General features: G+C 41.5%; 1 protein-coding gene across 1 annotated transcript in view; it reads right to left on the bottom strand.

Annotated features, from left to right (window-relative positions):
- Positions 1 to 5,898, bottom strand: part of Mrtfa (myocardin related transcription factor A) — a 97,114-nt gene extending 91,216 nt beyond the window's left edge. The window contains exon 1 of the mRNA XM_005354164.3: positions 5,597 to 5,898. Coding sequence (XP_005354221.1) covers positions 5,597 to 5,642 — 46 coding nt within the window. The 5' untranslated portion in view covers positions 5,643 to 5,898. The remainder of the gene's footprint in view (positions 1 to 5,596) is intronic.
- Positions 5,899 to 18,308: the final 12,410 nt, after the last annotated feature.

Below are 18,308 nucleotides of genomic sequence, written 5' to 3'. Positions count from 1 at the left end.
AGTGCTGGGATTAAAGGCGTGCGCCACCATCGCCCGGCTTTACTGGAGTTTTTAAATTACATTTTATTTACTTAGTATGAAAACATACATGTGAGGGACAAAGGACAACTTGTAGGAGCTGGTTCTCTCCTTCCAACATGTGGGTCCCAGAGACCAATCTCAAGTCATCAGGCCTGATGGCTGGTGCCCTTACCCACTAAGCCATCTTGCCAACACTGTTTTGGAAAGGTCTTACGCTGTAGCTCAGGTGGGCCTGGCACAGTATATGTAGCCTGGCTAGATGTTAACTTAGGAAACCTTTTCCCCTGGCCTTCAAAATGGCGGTAATTTATCTGTTTAAACCACTAGAATGTAGAGATATGTTCCATCTCTTATTATGTGTTTTCATGCTTTTGAGCTTCAGGTGTCCTCTGCATATGTGAAGCAGAGTTATGGTGATTAAGTAATATACACGAGAACTACATATTATGGTAGCATACATTTTCACTACTGCATCTCTTTTCAGTTTAATTTCCCTTGTACAGCCCTTCTGTGCTCACTCTGCTGCTACCACCCACTTAGTGACTTTGCATAACATGAAGCGGGGCCCCAGACTGTGGCATTACGAGCTCAGTGCAACACTGCCTTTTAGCTTTAAGAAGTACAAGGCAGCCAGGTGGTGGTGGCACACACCTTTAATCCCAGCACTTGGGAAGCACAGGCAGGCAGATCTCTGTGAGTTTGAGGCTAGCCTGGTCTACAGAGTGAATTCCAGGACAGGCTCCAAAGTTAAAGAGAAACCCTGTCTTGGAAAACCACCACCACCAACAACAACAACAAAAAGTACAAAGCAAAGAAAGTTGGGTTTTTTGCACTGACAGTATCTCAGAGCCTTTAGTATTTTTGTTATTTAAAAGAAAAATTTAAAAAACAATACATGTGGTAATCATAAAAGTGAGGCTCCAAAAAAAGTACAACTGTATAAGCCTCATCTTTGTTTAATTTGGCACTGTTTTTAACAAGGTTAAAATCATGGTTCAGAGTCTTGACAGTCTGCTTCATCCAAAGAGAAACAGAAAGAGGGAGAAAACTAAGTAAAAGAAGAATTGGAATTCCTTTGATCTGGATCTTAACTCTGAGAGGGCCCAGATAAACCAGTGAGTCAGAGAAAAGGGCAGTCAAATGTAAGCCAGAGCGCTGAGGACAACAGCTGTCTGTCTGCTACCTGTCTAATGAGATCATCACCCAGGCCAGAGAAGACAGCAGGATGCAGGTGGGTAGAAAAAAGGCAGGTCTGTGATATTCAGACCTTACTTCCTAGGGGAGAGACGTAGATACCCAGACACCAGTTTTTAAATCTTCTTTTCTTCCTCCCTCCTTCCTTCTCTTGTAACAGGATCTCTCTACATAGCCCTGGCTGTCCTGGAACTTACTTACTGTCTGGACCAGGCTGGCCTCAAACGTCCAGAGATCCATCTGCCCCGGGGCTCCCCAGTGCTGGCATTAAATGTGCATACCAACACGCCTTGCTTTTATCTTCTCTCTTAATCCAAGGAGAGGCACCATTTGGGGTGGGGGAACAGTCACATCTAGCCTTATAGACTATAGATCTCTGGCATCTCTTTTTAAATATCTTCACTGGCAAGAGAGTGAGGGCGCAATCCTCACATCTCTGCCATAAACTATCATAAATTAATTATATGACTTCAGTAGATAAACTAACCTCAAAGGCCAATTTCCTCCTTTCAAAAGAAAAAGAAGACAAGGAAATACCTATGGTGTCATTCAAACTCTAATTCCTCAGAAACCAAGGTGGTTTTTGCGGGGGGTGGGGAATCAAGACAGGGTTTCTCTGTGTAGCCCTAACCGTCCTGAAACTTGCTCAGGCTGGCCTCGAATTATCCACCTGACTATGCCGCCTGAGTGCTGGGATTAAAGGTGTGCACCACCACTGCCCCTGAAAACCAGATTGTTTCCAAGTCCACAAAGATTCCACCACTCAGAGATCTAAAGTAGGTGACATAAGGCTGAAGGCTCTGAGGTTTTTGATCAGCTCTCTATACTTCTGAGTATCAGGAGTTCCGAACAGAGTACCATGCTTCTAAAATGTGTGGGACTTAATCTGCTTAGTCTGTCTCTTGCACTTTGCCATTCTTTCCCAGCCCTCCTTTAAATGACTGTCATTCCCCTATTCTGCACATTGTTTTAAAACAAATAGTTCAGGGGCAAACTGCCATGATCAAGGAAAAAGAAGTCAAAGGAATATTTAGGAATTGAGTACATAGATATCAAGGATAAGGAAGTTAACTAATGAATGGAGAGGAAACTTCTAATTAATGGATATTTTGAATAGGCAATATGGAACTGGTGTAAAACAAATGATCTGAAAGGAATTCCATGAGTGCACTTACGTAGGCAATGCTCTGCTTCTTAGGTTGAGCAGTAGGACTATGAGTTTGCGTCCAAGTTTATATACCTAATACCTTTATATACCTATATATCCTTTTGCACTTACAGCCTAGTCCCAGAATAAGCTCAAAAGAATACTCAATTGCTTTGTGAAACACAAAGTCTCTTCTACTTTGGGCTCCTGGTCTTTTATCATCCTCTTTTCCTAAAGCAGCCACAATGACCAGCGGTATCCTATGCCCAGACAAGAGTGAGGCCTGGGGTACACATATATGTGCTCAAGCAACAGGGGGAAAACAGGCCAACTAACCTCTTAGCTGTAGCCCAACATGATCAGGCATGTATCATGGGTCCAAAGCAGACTGTGGAGTCGTCATCCTAATACACTCTATCAAGGAAGTCTATCACACTGTTCTGGAGGAATGACTTACAGATGGTACTGGCTAGAAAAAGGCAGAGGGCTGCCAGCTCAGGGGTCACACACACATTCTGTCAGGCCTGAGTCCTAGCATACTCTATTCAGAGAGACACCCATCACTGCCGTAGCCCTATGTTACTCCCCTAGGGCCAGCTTCAGAAATTCTACAATGTCCACTTCAAATCATTTTCTAACTGTGACAATCCAGACAGATTCCCACGGCAGTGACATGAACTCTAGCCGTGGTTTGACTGGAACACTGAGATCTATCTAACAACACACTTCATCACAGGGCACACTACAAACTCGGGGGCAAAGAACATCAACTCTGAAAGCCATGAAGCCCTGGATGATGTCTGGCTAAAATAAAGGATAACAGCCACTAGATTCACTTATTTATGGAAGAAGAGATTACAAAATACTTTTATAAAATCTTAATTTAAAGAATTATGTTTATTAATGAGAATTAAGTCAAACAAAATCCCACCTTCCTTAAAAAGATAAATTAGTGTCTACCATGTGCCACCAATAGGAGTCCACATACAGATGAGTGGTTTGCTCTTAAGAAGCTAGTAAGGGCTGGAGAACGATGTTAGGCGGCACACAACTACCTTAACTCCAGCTCTGGCCTCTTGTGCACCTGCATTCACACACACACACACGCTTTATTAAAAACAAGCCTTTTTTCAGAGGTCTAATGGTCTAATTAGGAAGCCACACGTAGGGACACGGTGTGCACTGTGACGATGACACTGCAGGAAGGGCAGGAGGGAGGGTGATCCAACTGTGACACAGAAGGGCAGCACCCAACTGGATCCAAAAAAAGAGCTTGAAACCTCCAGCAGTGTAAAGGAGGTAAACCCTCATAAACACTTGACAATGCCCTGCCAAAACCTCAGAGAGCCAAGTACTGGGTAAAAACTCCTGCTGAGCACCGTGAACCCCGAACTATATCCAGCACCTTAAAACTTAGCATCTTCAATCCCACCTGAAGGGTTTAGTTACTTTACAGTATAAAAAGCATTTCTCCCAGGAAGCATATACTCATGAAGGTACAGGTTAACATATTTCTTGGCCTTTAATAAGAATCATTGCTTACTGCCATTCCATAGCAGACTCTTCACTTCCCACCATAATGGCTGCTGCACCACTGCTGTAAAACGGGCTTGTGCCGTGGCACTCCAAAACAAAACAGGGAAGTTTCATGAACCCATCTGTGGTGGCTAATATTAAATGTTTCTGAATATTTTCTAACTTTAAGTAACCCAGTTTACATGAATACAACAAAAAGACCAAGTCCACATCTATCATCTCCGCGGCAGACTTCTCGTCCTACCTGTACCCAACAACCCTGCCAATTCCGTCCACACTTGTCTTACATACTGTTGTCCTCTGAAAGTTTTATGAAGTAGCTGGTCTGACAGATGGGTGACCAGTCCTGTCCAACATATGCTGTAGGAAAACCTACTCTTAGACAAGAAACTACAGAGAACAGTCCTTTCTTTCCCTTTTAGGGCTAGGAATACTGAAATTATCTTAGGGGACGAAACCTTTAACCTGCACTATGAGATGTCACTGTCTGAGACAGAATGTTCAAATATTAAAATCTGCCCCTTAAAGTAAAATACACACTTTCCCACACACAGCAGGAAACTGGAATACAGATGGGAAAAATCGAGTCAGTTTAACCAGGAGCTACTGAGATACCTCATCAAAGACAGATGGGAAACACTCAGATAAGCACACTATTTGTTTAGAACATAAAGCTCCAGAGATCTGTGGAAGGGGGAGAAAAGGCAACCTGAAAGGCATAGCACACAAGGACAGAAAAATTCATCTGATAAATGACTCATTATGGCTGTGTTTGTAAACCAGAAAGAAGAGAATAGCTTGGATCCTTCTTCCTTGGCCTTTCCTGTCCACGGCATAAGTTGACGGCATCTGCTCCGTCCTCAGCTGATGTGTATCTGGCCCTGACAACACACTACCTAAGCACTCCCTAGGAGGACAGAGACCAGTCATGCCAGAGACAGAGTTTCATTTTCTGCATGGGGCCAGGGGTGCAAATGCCACTTGTATGAATCTTTCTGAAAACACTACAGATTACATTTTAGTAGGAGTCTAAAAATAAGAAAGGGAACATTTCTATTTTTAGATATCTGACTTACAAGTTTTAAAAACACCAAAAGTAAAAGGAACCATTACAAACTATCTGGAATTTTTAAGAGTTTTAAGAGAAGCTTTGAATTGAAAAATTATTTTTAGAGATAGAATTTAAAAAATCCTGCATTCCTTCTGTTAACTGCTTCCCTATCTCTACCGCTTAACTCAGTCTTGTGCTTTACCAAAAGCGTTCCCAGACGCTGTAAAGATGAAGTGGAGAGGCTGTGACACAGAAGAGAAGAACAGCGGAGGAAAGCGTCAGATGCTTTCACAGTGACATAAAAAGAGTCGGTTTGTGACTAAAGACACACTATATAAAGCGTCAAAAGCAATTCAATCACCCTTCACTAAAGCAGTGCCAAAGACGGTGATAAAATGGTTAAAGAAAAGCAAGCGGGTCCCCTGGCTGTGTGCTCTTCAGATGGGTTAGCACAATTCAAAGCTATGTCTGAAAAACTGAAACACGCAATAGAAAAGAATTTTAAAAACCATAAAAACTTGAAAATGAAATGTCTGCTGAATGATGTATGTTTCAGCTTCCATCTCAGCCCAATGCTAGCACAAATGTGCTCAAACATTCTACAGACGCCTGTGGCAAATGAGCTTTGCAGGAAATAAGGGAATTACCTGACTGCACAGCCATCATCAGCATCTCAGGCTCCAGCAGAGTCATGACGGAGTCCTCACGGAAACAGCTTACAAACACAAAAAGTCCAAGTCACAGAAAAAGTCTAGAAAGGCCACAGCGAGCTTTACAAACTCAGTCTCATGCCTGTGCCCACAGGAGAACGTGAGAATTCTCTCCCCTTCTCTGGGAAGATACCAATTCTCCACCCTTCAGGCAAGTCAAGATGGCCCAGAGTTGAGTGACTGCAGACAGGAAGCCCAGCGATCCAGAGAAGACCTGAAGTTCGTGGTTAGAGCAGTGGCTCCTCCCCTCCTGTCCTCTCTAGGGGGAGGGGAGGAGCACAGAAAGACTTCGGAAGACAGAACAAACTGCTTTCCTCTCTCTTTTACAAATGGTTATTCAAAACCCTACGAGAAGGAACTCTGGGGTTAATGCAGTTTAGAACAACAAAGCGAACACAACCCCACAGAAGAAACATTCGGGGATCACACACACAACATATATATACAAATAAATACATATGCCACACAACTTTGCTGAGGACCCCAACAGCCTTTCTTATGTGGTGTTTATAGGCAACAGCCAAGGAAGCTGACTATTTAACTACAGTTCAACTGTTTCCCCACCCCTCTCCAATTAAAATATGTTTCTAAAAGCCACAGAACACATTCCAGAGCGGAATCTGAGTCTCATATCTGCCGGTCCTCCTGAAGAGTCCCTCACTGTCAATGAGGTACATGCTAGTTGTGAATAGACAGGGCACCACAGATAGCTTCCCTACACCACTCCAAGATCATGCCTGATGTAAGGATACGTGGGAAAGTGTCCGTTCCCAGATAAGCCTCAGTCTTTTCCTACTACACGGAGCGACCCTTCTGAGTCACAGGCATTTTGCTTTCTCTAGGGAGAACAAACCTAAGCTCTTTTTAAATTACAAATAGGAATTATTTCATTTGCCCAAAATTAAAAGGTAATTTATTCCTTATGCAGTGTTTTTATAACTGATATTCACAATAAGATGGTATTAGGATGCTTCTGGACCATTTGATGGATTTTTAATAAATACCTAAAAACCAAAAAGCTGTTGGGTTGTTATCTAGAATTTCTGACTCTTTCTGGTGGAACATACGAGGGCAATCTTGGCCCAGTAAATGCCTTAATGCTTACAAAGTCAAACAAGTGATAAAGGGAAACACTAGGAGACCTTTTAAAAGAACAGTTTCACAAAGAGGGCAAGACACAAAAGAAAAGGCAATGCAGATTTGAGGTAGGGAGGTTCTGTGGAAGGAAAAAAAAAAAAACTCCCTTTCTTTCTCACTCCAAGAACATCGTGTTTAAGAGCCGAGCTCTATATAGAGCTGTGGGAATGAGTCAACAGGCAGTGGAGTGGCAGCCAGTGTGGGCGCATGCTGCTCTGGAGGCAGCAGCATTCTCACAGCCCCTTCTGGCAACCGAGCTCCAACTGTCATAGGAAAAATGAGTGAAATTTCAACTGGGGCTGCATAAGCGTCTGGTCAGAGGTCAGCAACTTCGGGAGAAGCATCCCTAAAAGGCTGACTCATCCCTTTCAGCCTTGAGGGCTGTACAACATGCTATGAGGGGTTTTGTCTGTTTTGTTTTCTCCATATGAAGCAAATTCTCACTCACAGTTCTGTACTTAGAGGGGAAAAATTACAAGACTCCTGTATAAAGACTGTCTCCCTTCTGCCAGGCACCTCTCTGCCACAGGAAGTGCTCACAGTGCCATGTGTGTCAGTGTTCAGCCCACAGGGGACACCAACACTTAAGTAGTGATGGACAATAATGGGGAACAGCAGGTTTCTGCCTATTTCATTTTTTTTTTTTAACAGCAAATCCTACTTATACGAACTTGGAACAAAAGGAACACAACTAAAAATCAAAAAGCTGTTTTAAAAACAGAAATCTAAGTAACTTTTTAACATCCCAGAACGTAAGATATTTTTTAAAGATATTTAATGATCATATTTTGCTTTTATGTCAAAGAACCTTGTGATGGCTATTCTCAGTTGTCAACTTGACCACATCTGGAATTAACTAAAAGCCAAATGGCTGGGCACATCTGTGAGAGATTCTTAGGTAAACCATTTGAAATGGGTAGACCCATGTGTTATCTGGATCTTTGAGGGGGAATGATACACCTGTAATCTGGACCACAGCATCTGCTGGTAGTCTTTAAAAGGGCACAGAAGAAAGGTGCTTGCTCTCACTCTCACTAGCAAGTCTATTCCTTCACAGGCATAAGAAGTTACTTCTTCAGGATTCCAGCGGCTACTGAAGACCAGCTGAGACATCCAGCCTTGTGGACTGAACAGCTACTGGGTTCTTTTTTTTCCCCTCAACTGCTGGATTCTTAAACCTTCTGTTGGTAGACAGCTATTGTTGGACTATCTGGAAAAATCCTGTAAACTTTTCTAATAAATCCCCTATAGATAGAGTCATTCATTCATTCATTCTTGAGGTTCCGTTCTTTTAGAGAACCTTAACAAATACAAACATCTACACATGCACAGTCACCATGCAAACAGACTTTAGGATAGGCTCCCCAGATCCAAAGTATAGTATTCAAAGTATTGAAAACTTCAGTTCCACAATTTTTGTGTAAATTGATAATACTTCATAAAAACAGAACTAACAGATATACTGAAAACGCATACAAAACTAAAGTTTGTGTTCTCTACTTGGGCTAAGAGCACCAAGGGAATGAAGGCCAACCAAATGTGAAAGAAGAGCTTTGTTTCTAATCATAGCTCTCCATCTAATCAATACAATTCTTTTTTTCTTTCTTCCTTTCCTTTTTTCCTTCTTTCTTTTTTTTTTGAGATAGGGCTTCTCTGTAGCTTTGGAGCCTTTCCTGGAACTCACTCTGCTCTGTAGACCAGGCTGGCCTCAAACTCACAGAGATTCACCCTTCTCTGCCTCCCGAGTGCTGGGATTAAAGGCATGTGCCACCACCACCAGGCCTAATCAATGCAAATTTAACATGATCTATTAATTCACTAAAGGGACATGATACTACAGTATAGTTCTTAAATGCTTAACAAGTTTTAGTAACTGTTTAAAACATTTAAACAATGTTAAATAAAATAACTTTGCATATTGTGAGCATGTTTCCTCTACTCCTACCCCATCAGATGCCAACCCTTCCCCCCCAGAAGGCCTTCAGACTTCAAAATCTGGAAGAAACAGACAAAGCAGTGTCTCAGAACCTAACACTCAAGTGACAAGGCAGAAAGACTGGAAGATCAAAGGCACCTTGGGCTACAGAGTGAGTCTGTGACTTCAAGGAAGAAAAGAAAATAAAAGAGAGGAAAAAGATAAGGGGGAGAGAGAGCAGCACCACCAAGCTTTTCTACTCGATGAGTCCCTATGAGAGTATCACCGCATCCACAACCTCCTGGAAGCTTCCCGTTCCTAAAATACATTACTTCCGTCCCTCTTTCACCTTCTCTCTCAGAATTCTGAATGACTCCTCTTTCTCTGCTCCTCTCAGGATACTCCCCCCCTTCTTTTACACATTCCCAGGCAATCTCCCTCTTCCTGAAGGTTTTGACTAAATTTCACCCCATATCTGACTCTGATATCACTCTACCTAGCAATCTTAAGCACGTCTGTCCAAAAGCAAAACTTTCCAGTATCATCACCCTGCACCACACCTCCTCGAAATGCTGCTTCCTTTTTCCTTTACACAGACCCCAAACCATAAACTTATGTACCTCTCAGCTCTAGATTACTAATGTTACTAAATGCAAAACTAGTTGCCAAATGTAACTGATTACCTCATAATATATTCCTCAAAATCATTCTTTTTATTCCATCCCTTCAACCAATGCTTCATTGCATGACCTTTAAATACTGGCCAAAGGATGCAAATAGTTTTAACTTACAGAAAAATTTAAATACATACAAAGATAGCAAAGAATTGTGTGATAAACTGTTTTTTATGATCATTTACCTGGAAACTCACATCCACTTGTTCCAACAGACCTACTGAGCTCCCACCACCACAGAGCACCCACGATGTGTCATTCCAAAGCAAATCCCAACTGAAACTATCCAGTGTAACTGTAGTGCTACAACACCTAAATATTTTTAAGCCCTTAATAATATCAACTATCTAACTAGTGTTTAAATTTTTCCAGCTATCCCATAAATTTCTAGAGTTGATTCATTCAAATTAGGGTTCTCAGGTGACAACACATTTCATCTCATCGATGTGACTCTTGACTTTTCTTTAATCTTACACTGTATTTGCTGAAGGATGCAGGCAGTCGTTCTCGTTCCACATTTTAGATTTTGCTGTTCTCCCATAGCACTGTCTAATATATATATTACCGTTCTATCCTCCTTATTTCCAGTTATTAGGAATTAGATAGGGCCCCTGTTAAAACCAATTCTTCTGCTGCTGTTGTTAATTTCTCTGATTTTATTTAAGTTTATTTATGTATATGTGTCTGTGTGAGTTCATCACACATGTACAGTTGACCCTTGCCAGGAATTTCATCTATTATTCTAACATTTTGTGTTTTTCCTTTTAAAGGAATTAACAAAGTGTGTAAATGAATTGGTTTATATAACTCTTGTTTAATCTTTCTTTCATTCAACTGTAAGTTAATGACATGAGATCCTCACCTGTCTTGTTCATTACTCTCTAATTCTTAGAGCGTAACTAAAAGGGGTCCAAGAATAAATTTTCCAACATTAAAATGGTCAAACACTTTAAGTCAGTATTTCTAAGAAAATAGTACACACATGAGCTTTAAGAGATGTTCAATCAAACCATTATCATCTAAAAAATACAAACTAATTACCCAACTGGGAAGACAAAAAAAATATATTCAACAGCATATGAAAACTCTTAAGACACAGGACACATAATTCATAAACCAACAGTGCTAATGCAGAAGAGCTGAAGGAAGCGCACCACACGCTGACAGCGGTTTTCCCTGGGATGCGGGGTGGATCTATGAGGAGCTGGGTTTTTGTTTCTACTGTCTATTTTTTTGGAGTAGGGGCTTCTCTCTGGTATCTGTTCACCAGGAGCCTGGCTCAACATCTGACAAACAAGATGGAAGCCTGGTTATCTTTAAGACCGGGATGGAGTAGTTTAGGAAAATCTCTAAGTCGCTTTATAAATAGACGTTTAATGAATCTTAAGATTTGGACATTTTCAAGTGAGACTAAATCTGGAAAATCCTTGAGGCTTCCTGGGGAACACAGTTTTAAAGGTCTCTTTTCTTTACCGAAGAAAATATTATAATTTGGATCTGAAACTGCCTACTCAAGATTTTTACTTCTCTCAACAATTAATTAGAACCTCCTGTGTGGCACTGTGGTGCGAAAGTACACAGGCATCTCTCTATGGGAAAACACACAAGACTGGCCCTTTCTCCCCTGGCTGTAAAAACGTGCAAAACAGAAATGAGAAGGAAAAGGCACTTTGAAGGGAATAAATTTGACCTTTTTACTTCCATTCTCTCTTCTCACAGCTCTTCCGACCCCAGTCAGCAGCCTAGACAGCGATCACAGTCTCTTTCAGGAAAATATTTGGGATCAGCTAAAGAAGGGAACTCAAAGCAAAGGTAACATTGCAACAGTATCAAAGTATAAAAAACATTTAGAGGGAAATGGAGGGCTGAGGCTATAGCTGGCACGCAGGGCCTGACTCAATTCTCAGCGTCACAAAAACAAATGGGGAAAAGCAAATGGAACAAAGCACATGAAAGATCACCACAAAGGAAACTAGGGGACTTCATATAGAATTAGAACATAATCTAAAAATATCAGTTCTCCTAGTTTACAGACTTAATGTCATCTCAACCAAATCAACAGCAATATTGACATTCAAAAGGAAATGCAAAAACAAAAAAAGCCAAAAAACAAACAAACAAACCAAGAACAGACAAAAAAATCACTCTTAGAAAAGAACAGGTAGAAGAAGGAGTTGCTTCTCCCATTATGAAGACTTTGAGTAGGCAAAGATCAAAGGACCCATGGAGCAAACACAGCACTCAGAAACACACCTACACATCAGTAAATCTTTGCAAATGAACAATGCAAAGACTCGTGGGGAAAGGAGAGTCTTTTTAGTAAATGGCAATCCATTTGAAGGGAAACGGGGGCTTTACTTTGGCCCATACAAAAAGTTTTGCAGAAACACAAGTCACAGTGTTTCTGCAAAAAAGGACCCAGTTACACCAGGTCTACAATTCTAGTACTCAGGAGGCTGAGACAGACAACCATTTGTGAACTCAAGGTTACCTTGTACTGTACAGAAAGGCTCTGTCTCAAAACAAACAAACTAACTAAAAGAACAAAACCCCTGAAACCAAACAATAATAGGTGGAAAAAAAAACAACTATATTAAATTTAGAATTTTCATCAAAAGATCCTTTAAGAGGGACTGCGGGTTAGCTCGGTGGTAAGCACTTCCCCAGCATGTCTGAGATCCAAATTCAAGACCCCCATCCCACCACACACACAATTAACAACAACAACAACAACAACAACAACAACAAAGACTATATATGTGCTGGAGAGACAGCTCAGAGGTTAAGAGCACTGATTGCCCTTTCATTGCTCTTCAGAGGACTTGTGTTTAATTCCTAACACCCACATGGTAGCTCACAACTGTTTATAACTCCAGTTATGGGGGACTGGATACCCTCACACAGACACACATGCAGGTGAGACACAATGAACATAAAAAAAAAACATTTAAAAAAAAGATACTCTAGAGAAAAAAACATATCAGCATGGGAGAGGATATCTGCAGACGTTCAGCAACAGCAATCTTATATGCACAATATTTAAAGAGCTCTGTAGAGTCATCAAGAAAAAATGAAATAGAAAGATTTAACTTGCTGCTTTATAAAAGAAATCTGCTGGGCGGTGATGGCACACACCTTTAATCCCAGCACTCAGGAGGCAGAGGCAAGCGGATCTCTGTGAGTTCACAACCAGCCTGGACTACAAAAGCTAGTTCCAGGATCGGCTCCATAGATACAGAGAAACCCTGTCTCTGAGGGGAAAAAAAAAAAGAGGTGACATCTTTATACAGCCAGCAGTGAAGGACACTGTAAAAAGCAGCCATCCAAGTCTGAGCTTTGACACACTGCTGTAACTGTACAAATTACATAACCCCACTGAGAAATGGTTTAGCATTACTTATAATTACAAAGAAAATACACAATGTCCAGTATATTATGAGGTATGCTTGCACACATACCACAATACATAAAGACATCAATAGTGCAGTGTGAAACAAGGAACAGTACAAATTCCACAAGTGGTATAGATCTACCTACCTACCTGTATCTATCGAGACAGAGTCTCTCTGTGGAGCCCTCACTGTCCTGAACTGGCTCTGTAGATCAGAATAGCCTCAAAATCAAGAGATTTCCTGCCTCTGCCTCCTGAGTGCTGGGGTTAAAGGTGTGTGTCACCACATACAGCTTGTGAAATATTTTTAACAAGATTTTATTTGTTTATTTATTTATTTCATTTATTTGTTTGAGGGAGGGATGAGGCAGATTGTTTTGTTTTGTTTTTGTTTTTTATTGGTTTTTTTTTTTTTCAAGACAGGGTTTTCTGTGTAACTCCTGGCTGTCTTGGAACTCGCTTTGTAGACCAGGATGACCACAAACTCAGAGATCCACCTGCCTCTGCCTCCTGAGTGCTGGGATGAATGCGTACGGCACCACCCAGTGAGACAGATTTTTTTTTCTGTTATGGAATAGTTATCCATGAAAACATGTAAGACACAGCAATAAAAATGGCTAAATCACAGATGTATAGAAGATGATGGAATACTAGCTATGATGAGCAAAAGAATAAAAAAAATCATTTCTGTCATTTACATTTCACCTAGCTGATAGCTAATATTTAGGAATGAATATAGAGTAAGTAAAAGAAGTTTATAATATACTCATTTACTGAACGCCAGAGCGACTTGAGACTGGAGCATCTCTGAGTTCAGAGTGGACACGGCCCACAGCCTTTTCAATGTGTCCTTTTTGACCTAGATGCTCAGCTCAAAGAAAATAAAGGAATGGTATAAAAGCACACACCTTGGACTTTTCTTAGCAACTTTCCCCAGTGTGGCCATCAAAGTCTAGGGTAAACAAAGGCATCTCCTAAGGCAATGGTTCTCAACCTGTGGGTTGTGACCCTTTGGGGGGGTCACATCAGATATTTACGTTATGATTCATAACAATAGCAACAAAATCATTTCATGGTTGGGGGTCCCCACAACACGAGGAACTGTATTAAAGGACCGCATTAGAAAGGCTGAGAATCATGGTCCCAAGGGCGCCAACTCTTCAGTAAACAGGTGTCAGGAGCCTAACTACCAACTGCCCCTTATGGATGCCTACTAACTCACTGCTTTTCCACGTAAGGCATTTGAAGTAAAGCCCATCTGAAAAGCCAACCTTTCACTTCTCCACACACAGCCCATCTGTGCATATTTCACACTCCAGGACTTCCTCTGCTCTAAAATGCCAGGCTCTCTCACATCACAGTCTCTGCAGGGGTTTTCCACTTCTCCTCTGACCCTGACCTCCCTGCTAATGTGGAAAACCTAGAAATGTCTGCTCACCAGCACACCCAACCTCTTACTCAGGATTGGAACACAATGTAAGAAGGAAGTAGGAAATCAGAGCAAAAGGTCCGAGTTGAGCAGAAAAGGTAGTGTACAGAGAAACACATGAAAAAGCCAAGAGTAAGGTCAATAGAGGAAGGCTTTAAAATGTCTACAATGGCTGGCCATGTCAAACTGCATAAAGATCAATAGGATAATAGACTAGAGGGCCTACTCCATTCACAACAGAAACAGCACTGATGAACCTGACAGGCTGTTTTAGACAAAGACACAGTAGTCAAGTCTCTAGGATGTGAAGAGCAAAGATAATGACCAACAGTGACTCTTGAGAGTCTGAACATGAGGACAGAGACTTTCCTATATAAGTTTAGACAGACAGACTAAGGATCCCCACCTAAGCCCAACACCTTCAGCTGTCTTCTGAGATGACTTTATTGTCTCTTCACTGGCAATAACTTCCTCCACATACAGCCCAGGCAAAGGGGTTTACTTGAGTCTGCTGCCTGTCATCCTTCACCCCATTCCTCCTCCCTCAGAGGAACAGCATCCTGACTCCCCAAACAAAGCAGAGACAGCACCACAGCACTCATCTCCACAGGAACCCCATATTTCCTATTGTATTAAATTTATTTCATTTATGTGTGCAGATGCATGAGGCCAGAAGAGGGTGTCAGATCTCTCAGAGCTGGTCCCATGGTGCTAGGATCCTAACTCAGGTCCTCGGGATTGCGCAGCATGCATTCTTAACCACTGAGCCATCGCACTAGCCCCCTTTCTATTTTTCTATATTCCATCTTTCCTTCTAGATGAACTTTTTTTCCATTATCAAATAAGTAAGTTGACGTCACTTCATCCAGGAACAGGGGATTAGAAATGAGAAAAAGAATACACAAAAATCTTGTGGGGCCCCTTACTTCCCAAACAATCTGCTAAAAACTATAAATGTAAAAACCAGTTGTTCCAGCTAAGTTTGGTGGTGTATGCCTTTTATCCCAGCACTTGAAATAGAATTTTTAGGAGTTCAAGGCCAGCCTGGTCTACACAGGGAGCTCCAGACATGACAGTGATACACAGTAAGACCCTGTTTTAAAACAAAACAAAAAGCCAGGCGGTAGTGGTGCAGGCCCTTAATCCCAGCACTTGGGAGGTAGAGACAGGCGGATCTCTGTGAATTTAAGGCCACCCTGGTCTACGGAGTGAGTTCCAGGACAGGCTCCAAGGCACACAAAGAAAACCTGTATCGAAAAACCAGACCAAACTAAAATAAACAAGCAAACAAACAAAAAGTTTTCCCATTAGGAAAAAAATAATGAAAAATTCATTTATTCTCCCAATAAGTACTTGGATTCCACTGTAAGTCAACAGTCTGCCATGTATTAATGAACGAAATAAAGTTTCTGCCCTTATAAAATGTACCATCGAAAGAAATAATACAAATAACAACATACACAAATAACAGGTGAGAGTAATGGGAGGGGCTCTTCAGGAGAACTTGGGGAGGGAAGGACCACAGTACAGATCCTGTGTTCAAGAACAAGAGAGCTGAGGAAGGTGGGCATTAGTGGCAGAGCACTAGCCTAGCATGCAGGAGGCCTTGAGTTGGCCCCCAGCACTACAAAAATAAGAAGGGAGAGAGGAGGGGGTGGGTAAGGGAAGCTGAATAGGATGGAAGGGAGGAAATAAATAGCAAAAAAAAAAAAAAGTCAGTATAGATGGACCAAAGAGGCAAGAAACTAGGCCGCAACATAGAAATGTAGTTTGAGCAGAAGCATCTTGGGAAGGCATTGCAGGATTTGGGGAGAGGGACAATACTGGTATTGACTTCTAAAGGCACCCTAACATTGCTGGATGGAGAGTCTGATTACAGCAGAGGTCAAGAGGGTGATGATAAAGAGCAACTGAGTAAAGCAGAAGAAAGGGGAGCACTAACTGAAGTGTGGCTCGGGAAAAGAATCTAACTATATATTTACATGATCTTTCTGGAGACGCTTATAAAAACAGGCTAAGATAGTACAGAAAACATATATGAACAGATATAAAACTAATGGACAGAAAGAGGCACAAAACATCATATATTTAAGTTATTTTTAATGGCATTTGCTTATTTGGTGTGTGTGTGCACGTATGATGTATGACACATGTATGATGACCAGAGCACAGCTTGTGAGAGTTGGTCCTCTCTCCGTCCACCATGTGGGTCCTGGGGATTGAACTCAGGTCCTCAGGCTTTGACAACTGGTACCTTTACCTACTGAGCCATTCCACTGGCCCAAGACCCATATATTTTTAAATATAAATTTTCCACATTTTCTTATAAATTATATAGCTTAAGCCAGAATCCCAATTGATACACCAAAAGAAATGAGTTTTACAGAAGCATGAGTCATAGTAGCCCTGTATTAAAAACAATCTAAATGTTTACCAACTGTTTAGAGAAACTGCAGTCACAGACAACAAAGATGAACTTCAAAGATGCATCAAAGCAGCCAAGAGAAGACACACAGGATGATTCTGTTTCTAGATGAAGTATAAAACCGAGTACAATGTCAGCACAGCAGATCAGACTCACTGACTCAGGAGGATGAGGCAAGACTGTTTAAGCCCTGAGTTTCAGGTAGCCTGGGTAACATGGTGACACCACCATCTCCAAATAAACAAGAAATTAAACAAAAAGAACAAAGTGAAACTAGCTGATAACATCAGACACCAGAATGATAATTTCCTGGGAGCAGAGGGAAAGAAGCACTGGTTGGAAACAGGCACAAGGGAGCTGGGCTTTTTGCTTGTTTTTGTTTGTTTGTTTGTTGTTTTGGTTTGAGACAGGGTTTCTCTGTGTAGCCCTGGTTGTCCTGGAACTCACTCTGTAGATCAGGCTGGTCTCAGACTCACAGAGATCCTCCTGCCTCTGCCTTCTGAGCCCAGTGGGAACTGGTTTTTGGCAATGTTTTATCATTTCTTCAGTTGTAAATACTAGTTACAAACAAATGTGTTTAAACTGTGACAGCTCAATAAAGAAGACACGTTCAGCAACAAGCAGTGTACCAGTGTCTGAACCTTACTTTGAAGTACATCACACAAATAAGATGGATTGATAAAAGAGATGGACAAAGATACATGAAGTGTTGGAGGTAGAGCTCAGCAAGGTGACACACACCTGCAATCACAACACTTAAGAGCCTAAGGCAGGAAGACCAATAAGGCCAGCCCAATCCATACAGTGAGACCCAGTCTAACTCCCGTTTCTTACCCTCTTAAAAAGTCAATGGTAGGGGGGAGGGGAGGGAAAAGGGAGGAGGAGAGGAGGCAGAAATTTTTAATTAAAAAAAATTTAATAAAAAAAAAGATTGTGAACACACACAAAAAAAGTCAATGGTAGAGGGCTGGAGACAACTCAGTGGTTGAGTGCCCTTACTGTCTGTCTTAGTTACAGTGATGCTGCTGTAAAGAAACACCATAACCAAGGCAACTTTTATAAAACAAAGCATTTAATTGGGGCTTCCTTACAGTTTCAGAGGTTTAGTAATGGTGGAAAGCACTGGAGCACACAGTTAGACACAGGGCTGGAGAAGCAGCTGAGAGTTCTACATCTAGATCCATAGGAAACAGGAAGAGAAAGGCACTGGGCCTGACTTGGGCTTTTGAAACCTCAAAGCCCGCCTCCAGTGACACACTTCCTCCAACAAGGCCACGTCTCCTGATCCTTTTCAGTAATGCCACTCCCTGATGACTAAGTATTCAAATCTATGAGCCTATGGGTGCCATTTTTATTCAAACCATCATACTGCTCTTGCAGAGGATCTAGGTTCAGTACCAAGTACTGGCATGGTAGCTCACAACCATCTACAACTCCAGTTCCAGAGGATCTGATAGCCCTCTTCTAGTCTTTGAAGGCACCAGGCACACATAGGGCACATCCATACATGCAAGTAACACACACACACACACACACACACACAAATAAATCTTTATAAAAAGATAGTGAAGAACAAACATGCTCATTACAAAACTCTATTATGTATTTTAACACTTTTTGAGAAAAAAATTATCTCTTTTGTTGCTATTGTTTTGTTTGCAGAAATAAAATCATGGGA

This window comes from Microtus ochrogaster, chromosome 15 (genome assembly GCF_000317375.1).
Source record: "Microtus ochrogaster isolate Prairie Vole_2 chromosome 15, MicOch1.0, whole genome shotgun sequence".
NCBI lineage: Eukaryota > Metazoa > Chordata > Mammalia > Rodentia > Cricetidae > Microtus > Microtus ochrogaster.
Note: the sequence above shows the minus strand (reverse complement) of the source record. Positions and strands in the feature narration are given on the sequence as shown.